This window comes from Acanthisitta chloris, unplaced genomic scaffold (assembly GCF_000695815.1).
Source record: "Acanthisitta chloris isolate BGI_N310 unplaced genomic scaffold, ASM69581v1 scaffold13012, whole genome shotgun sequence".
Lineage (NCBI taxonomy): Eukaryota > Metazoa > Chordata > Aves > Passeriformes > Acanthisittidae > Acanthisitta > Acanthisitta chloris.
In genome coordinates this window covers 13149-20901 of record NW_008658887.1, presented here as the reverse complement: position 1 = coordinate 20901, position 7753 = coordinate 13149, and the positions used below count along the sequence as shown (strand labels likewise).

At 40.5% G+C, this 7753-nt stretch overlaps 1 protein-coding gene across 1 annotated transcript; it reads left to right on the top strand.

Annotated features, from left to right (window-relative positions):
• Window positions 1-1358: 1358 nt before the first annotated feature.
• Window positions 1359-6927, top strand: FRRS1L (ferric-chelate reductase 1-like; the record flags this gene model as incomplete). Its single annotated transcript, XM_009069183.1, has 4 exons — window positions 1359-1452; window positions 1920-2058; window positions 5622-5868; window positions 6326-6927. Coding segments are annotated over 4 exons (653 nt in total), but the record flags the coding sequence as incomplete, so codon positions are not given.
• Between the last annotated feature and the right edge of the window lie 826 nt (window positions 6928-7753).

The window sequence follows — 7753 nt, the reverse complement described above, 5'->3', positions numbered from 1 at the left end:
AGAGAGTCTCCTGTCGCGTGACCTGCCTTTCGGTGGCACTGTGCTACAGGCTGCTGTGAGATGCTGCTAACTCAGTGCGTTGTGCTGGGTAATTTACCCAGGCCCCTGATGCAGTTGTCAGAGCTGCATTGGCAACTTACAGAATACTTTCTCTCTCCGTTGGCATTGTCAGAAATCTGGGGAAGCAAATCAGGGATACTTTCTGTTGGCATTGTCAGAAATCTGGGGAGGCAAATGAGGGATACTTTCTCTCTCCATGGGCATTGTCAGAAATCTGGAGAAGCTAATCAGGGCTCCTGGTTGCCCAGAGTTGTGTAGGTCAAACGTTTGTTTGCTGATGCTGTGACTAACTACTGTGTTTGGTTCCTGCTCAATGAAGCACTTTCAGAGGGCTTTCTAGCTTCACAAATAGCACTTTGGTTTTCAGCTGGCTAAGTAAAAGGACATCCTATTAAAATGTCTGTGCTTATGCAACAGACACCAGCTTCTCCAAGCCAAGACAGAACAGGTCTGTTTGCAAACGTTCTCACTTCTCTTTGATGCACTATCATGCAGCAGACAGGACTACTTGGGATAGTAACACTCGCTGTCCAGCTCTCCTAGGTCTGCCTTCACAAGCGAGTGCAAGCCGTAACTGCAGGCAATTCCCTGTTTTGATACTCTTCTTACCTTTTACATTAATGTGTGCTTTATTTTACTTCTTAATGGAGGATGCGTTATAAGTCCTTTCGGTATCCATTCCCACGGCTCTGCATCTGGTGCTCTGCCTGCATGTATACTTAATACTGTCATTTATGGCTAAGGAGTCAGGTTTAGTTCCCTTATGGATTTCCTCAGGGGACCAGGTGTGCACAGAGATAGCTGAGCAGAGATCGCTAATTGTTAGTTGACTGTGCTGGTCCATGGTCCTGCTGCCTTACATTAGCTTTTGCCCTGCAGCATTCTGCTCCCTCCTTGATGAATGTAGGAAACCTGAGGAAAGCACTGTGTTCTGTTGCACGTGTTGCTGTGGTACCTGGGTGTGGGACCATCTGAGCAGTGGGCTGGTGTGTGACAAAGGAGTCCCTCATCCGAATGGCTCAGTTATCAGCAAAGTAAATGCTGTTGGAATGCTTCCTCTGGAGTATTATTGCTTTCTATTCTTTGTGGTTTATGTAGTAATAATAGGAAACCTGAGGAAAGCACTGTGTTCTGTTGCACGTGTTGCTGTGGTACCTGGGTGTGGGACCATCTGAGCAGTGGGCTGGTGTGTGACAAAGGAGTCCCTCATCCGAATGGCTCAGTTATCAGCAAAGTAAATGCTGTTGGAATGCTTCCTCTGGAGTATTATTGCTTTCTATTCTTTGTGGTTTATGTAGTAATAATTTGGTTATACATCCCTACTGCTCCTCCTGTGGATCCGTTTGCAAAAATCAGAGTGGATGACTGTGGAAGAACCAAGGGATGCTTCAGGTCAGTCCAAGATAAGAGTGCAGATACGTTTGTGCTTACAAATGCTGACTGATGGTATTTGAGACTTTAGTAGATGTTCCATATTCATTTTAATAAGCATTTATTATTTAAGAATGTCCTTTGTAGTATGAACTATATTATTCAAGGAAACTAGATTAAGGATATGCATCATAGTAATGGACCTACAGTTCTTTCACATTTCCTGTATTTTCATGAGGCACTTAAAGAGACAGAGCAAGGAGTAAATGCTGTAATTGTCATACTGTTTAAATACTATGCATTCTCACACTGAAACAGAGATAATTACAAACACTCAATTAATGGTACTTTATGTATAGCAGAATGTATGTTTTACTGCCATTATACCAAAATACGTTCTTGTAGGGTTTTTGTCTTGCAGAAATGTAATGAAGTTCCGTAGCAGGAAATTTCAAGGGCAAGTTATGTCAATTTCCAATTCCATTTAGGTACGGTAAACCTGGATGTAATGCGGAGACGTGTGACTACTTTCTAAGTTACCGTCGAATAGGAGCTGATGTGGAATTTGAGCTGAGTGCCGACACTGATGGCTGGGTGGCAGTGGGATTTTCCTCAGACAAGAAAATGGTAAGACATGCACAGTTCTTCATGTTGATGATATGCACACTTTTACATGCCAGGATGTAAAAGGTTTATATTTGATCAGTCAGAAGGAGTGCATGTAAGGAAAAACTGACTTGCTGAAAACAAAGCACCATTCAGTAGTGCCCCTGGGAGCAGAAGCCTGGCCTACTGCCTCCCAGAAAAACTGCTTCATCCTTCCTAACATCTCCTTTCCCTTCTTCTCTGAGAACTACGACAGCATTTCAGTTTAGCTCTGTTACGAGTTACAAGCTTTTCGCCTTTTATTGGAAAAGCCCTCAGGGATAAGCCAATTCATGTGGAACTGTCCTGTTGCCTGTGTGTCAGTGTAACCTGGCTAAAAGGCACCTCATGAACTAAATAGCAAATATTTTTATTCTTCAGTAAATCAGCTGACTTTCAGCAGTATAAATATGGCTTTCACTGTTAAACTTTGGAAATCTTTTTGATTCTTTCATATGTATTGTTCCAGTGGGTTTGGTAAAATAATGTAAACTTGAACCTGGTTATTTATCTAATTTTGGCTCAGGTCTGGATCAGGAACACTGTGGTCAGCAGGACCAGGGAGGTGATTCTGACCCCGTACTCGGTGCTGGTGAGGCCACACCTTGAAAATTGTGTACAGTTCTGGGCCCCTCAGTTCAGGAAGGATATTGAGGTGCTGGAGCAGGTCCAGAGAAGAGCAACGAGGCTGGTGAAGGGACTCGAGCACAAGTGCTATGAGGAGAGGCTGAGGGAGCTGGGGTTGTTTAGCCTGGAGAAGAGGAGGCTCAGGGGAGACCTTATCACCCTCTACAACTCCCTGAAAGGAGGTTGTAGTCAGGTGGGGGTTGGTCTCTTCTCCCAGGCAACCAGCAGTTGGACAAGAGGGCACAGACTCAAGCTCTGCCAGGGGAGGTTTAGGTTGGATATTAGGAAGAGATTTTTTATGGAAAGAGTAATCAGGCATTGGAATGGGCTGCCCAGGAAGGTGGTGGATTCACCATCCCTGGAGGTTTTCAAGATGAGACTGGATGTGGCACTTAGTGCCATGATCTAGTAACGACAGTAGGGTTGGACTCGATGATCTTGGAGCTCTTTTCCAATGTGGTTGATTCTATGTTCTATGATGACTCTTGCTAATTTAAACATACGTAATCTAGAAACTCATACATACTCAATTTTGTTAAAATTTCTTTGCTCTCCCCTGGATTTTATTTGATTCAGTTTTATGCTGATTCCTGTACTTTTTCATTCAAAAGCTTCAGTGAGCAAAACAGAAGCATGTGCCATGTGAACTTTAAAAAACCTGAACAATGGGTGACTCATGCAAAGGTGTTTTGTCTGTGATCCTTGTAAGATGTTTAGGATTAAACTGTAGTTTATAATGTAAGTGTTTATATACAGAAACACTCCTGAGTATATAAAACAATACTGAGCCTACATCCTAAATCACAAGTCAACGGGAAGGACTGTTTCTTGTACAGCTGAAAGTATTAGTCTGAAAAAATAAAAGATTCATACATCCTGGGCAAGAACCTACAGGAATGAATGGGAAGACTTAACAGCATTTTCTCAGAGTCCCACTGCCCTCATCAGCCACTGGGAAAGCAGGTGTTACCTTTTGTCCCAGGCACACCAAGCCATGTGTTAAGTCTGAGTTTCTGCTAAGAAGAATAAAGTAAGTGTAAAGTAAAAGGGTTTGCTTCCAAAATTGCTGTGTACATCATAATGCCCATCAGTCAGTTGCTTCCAAAATTGCTGTGTACATCATATAATGCCCATCAGTCAGCTAGACCAAACTAGCTAGCATCTCTCTTCCTCTCTTGTTCCCCTGCTGACTTCATCCTTTTTCATAACTTCCAAAAGGATGTTTTGGTGTCCTGGGAAGTGCAGGCTTTGACGGTGAAGTAGCTCTGGGTCACAACAGCTTAGCTGTGAGAAACGGGCTGTGCTTTGGAGGCCTTAATCAAAATGGTGTGGCCTGGATAGCTGCAGAAGGGCAGGAAAAGAACCTATTTTGTGTCCTCAATGGATTTTTTTGAAGTCCTGTGACCTATTTCTTTGGCTCAAATAACATCATACTTTTCCACTTGCAGGCTTTTGTGCCTTGGCAGGATTTTGTAATGTCATTCTGTTAACTGAGATTCAGAATGCTTTTTTCTTTCCTTTTTGTTTTTTTCTTTTATGTGAAAACATCTTTATTTTGCCTCTTTGTACTTACAAATGAGGGATTTGTGCTCAGATGTATAAAAAATTTAACTTGGAAAATAAGTTACGGAGAACAATGATAGTCTCAAGACAGGCTGGAAAGGCAGCCTGCAGTAGCACCAAGGTGCAGAAACTGATCAGGTGTGTGTTTTACCTAGTCGTCCCTTCCCCCTCACTTTTGGCACATCTTTTACAAATAGACATAGCAAGATTCCCAGAGAGCTGAAATGCACCCTTTTTCTCTCTTTGCACTGTAACAAAGAGCTGAGGGATGACCACACTAGCAAGCATCCTGTCTGTCAGCAGTATGGCACATCAGCAAGGTGAGTACAGGAGGAGCAGGGCCTGTATCTAGTGCATGCACCAGCCATAGTTGTGGCAGTGGTGGTCAGTCAAATGCCACTCATCCAGCTTGGACAGTGTTTTAATGGTTCTTGATGCTAAGGCTTCTGTGAGTTGGTACTCCTAAAGTTAATGTTCCTCCCTGAGAGATAGAGTGCTCCTCCACTTTGGCGGTGGCCCTGAGTAACTGTTGTAGCAACTGCTTTACTAGTTTTCTGTGAATGACCTTTACAAGTAATTGTCTCACACTTCCTTCTGTCTGTTGTTTTTTTGCCTAAGGAGAACCAACTTTGGTGGCTGTTTATGCTAAATGGAAGCACATTATTGATTACTTTTTGCTTGTATCTTACGGTGCTCTCTATTCTGTTATTACATGCTGAACATTTTTCATTTTCTTATAAGAGATAAAAGAGATATGGGAAGTGATGTTGCCTTAAGCAAACATGAGACTAGAAAAGACTTACTGTAATTTATGCTATTATTTGCTCATCTGTAGTAGCTTCATCTCCTCTGTCTTACTAAACTATATTGGTTTTCTGTCCATGATTTAATGCAATGGGGTTTGTACACATGAAGGATTCGAGACTGTCAGTTTTTATGAAGCCGGATCCCAGAACTTGACAAATAACAAAAGAAAACTCCCTTCCACACATCAATGAATTATGTGATGTCAGGGTGATATCATGTCTCACAAATATGTTATATATGTTAGGTAAAATAACTCTTAGAAATATTCAAAGGAGAATTCAATGATATATGTTAGGTAAAATAACTCTTAGAAAGATTCAAAGGAGAATTCAGTGACAGTAAGGGTAAGTAAATACTATATCCACTCATGTGCTTTTCAGTCAGATTGGAGACACCTGGTTGGGGAAACAAATATTTGTGTATACGTAGCTTAGAAAGGAGAGTCCCAGGTCTTGATTAGTTTTGAATAACCAAAATTATATGCATAAATGAGGAAATGCCTTATGGCTCTGTTGTTTTCCATCTTCTGATTTGTTCTTACCTTGTAGGGAGGAGATGATGTCATGGCTTGTGTTCATGATGATAACGGCAGGGTCCGAATACACCACTTCTATAATGTCGGTCAGTGGGCTAAAGAAATCCAGAGGAATCCTGCTAGAGATGAAGAAGGGGTTTTTGAAAACAATCGTGTCACGTGTCGATTCAAGCGTCCTGTATATGTTCCCCGAGAGGAAACCATCGTAGATCTGCACTTGAGTTGGTATTACCTGTTTGCTTGGGGCCCAGCAATCCAGGGTAAGTTGATTTCTGTGTTACCTACAGAACTGAGGTGCTAAAATTGATAAATGTCTTTCAATCACATTATTCTTAGTAGACCCTCTTTTGATTTTTAATTAACTAAACTTCTGGCAGCATGAGGCTTGAAAAAAGATAAAAAGCAAGACAAGTCCAGCATGTTGTGTTTTCTTGGCCATATAGCTACTATCCCCACTGCCCAAAGCTAAATTTAGAAGAACTTCATAACTAGAAGTTCTCGATTCCTTTGCAGGATGTTTCTTGTTTGCTTGAATTTAATTTGTTTTATTCAGAAGTTTAATTTCAGAAAGCAAAGAAATGACCCTACTCACTGACAGTGTAACATTGCATGCTCCTGTAGGTTTGAAAATTACCTGCCTGTCTACCTGTTTCTTGGGTAGAGGTACAGAAAAGAAATGCATCTGACATTATTTCTTTCTGCCCTTGCCTGTTAAAGGTTCCATAACTCGCCATGATATAGACTCACCACCCGTATCAGAGCGTGTTGTCAGTATTTACAAGTATGAAGATATTTTCATGCCATCAGCTGCCTATCAGACCTTCTCTTCTCCATTCTGCTTGCTCCTCATTGTTGCACTGACCTTCTATTTATTGATGGGAACCCCATGACCAATGGAAAATAGCAAGAATTTGTCAGTGGAAGTTTCTCAGGATGGACTGCTATACGGATGGACGATGCATCTTTCTATTGGAGTTTATATCACACCACCATCCTCATCTAGCTGCTTTTGAACATAGTTAGCTTCTCAGAAGAATGAAATAACCATCTCCTTTGAGTGGCAGAGTGGTGCCAAATCATTTAAGAATAATCAGTGAACACATAGGAGAATATATTCAGTGTTGTGATTATTTGCTTAAAGAAAATGAGACTTTTGTAAAATCTGTGTGTGTATGCGTGTTTGGGAGGGGTGTCTGTGTGTGTGTTTAGGCAAATTTAGTGATGGACATCTTATCAAATAACAAAATTGCCTTCCAATTTGCTTCGAAAAAGCAGATTTGGGAAAACATGGTAATGCTGTTTGGTACTGCTGGAGCAGACAGACAGCACAACTCCAAGTGCAGTTTCTGATCTGAAGGTCTGAATACCGACACAGCAGTATAAAACCTGCCCCGCAGTAGTGGACAGTACTCCCAATTTTTACTTTTTTTTTTAAAATTTTTGTTTTATATTTATCAAAGTTTACTTGCTGCGGTACTTTCCAAAACTAAACTTGCACATTCAAACATTCGCATGGGTTTTTTTTTTCAATGGAAAAGAGGTGATGAAAGTCTTTATAATAATAATAATGTTTCAACAGCCTTTTTGAAAGAAATGGCTAATTCTTTTAAGAGTGAGATAAAAAGTTATTTAAACAAGGAGAAGGGAGAATACAGCAATATAAATTCTCGATACATAGGAAAATCGTGTGTAAAACATGCAGAATACAGAAGTTCCCAACAAGCCATAGGATGTCCTCCCAATAGACTAAATCAGTTTTTATATGGAAAACAGTAATTTTGCTGACATGTAAATACATTTTTAAGTAGTTGTGCAGTAATATGAGGTAATCTGTTTTTCTGTGTTGTATGCCTCTATATCCTGTTTGTGTTAAGGGTGACTATGGGCAGCTGGTGTTAAGTTACAAAGAAATGAAAATATAATTGAGATTATTTGTAAGGAAAGACAGGGATTAATAAGATTAATAAGAGCTGTATCTTTAGTTCATCAAATCATTTCTAAAATGTAGTTACTGTGGAAAAAGATGAGCTAAAGAGGAAATACATGAGTTTTTTTTAATCACCAATAAATATTAGAAGATGAATGCTAAATATTACAGTAATGGAAAGTGTCAAAATGCATGTATGAGCCACAGAATATTATGAA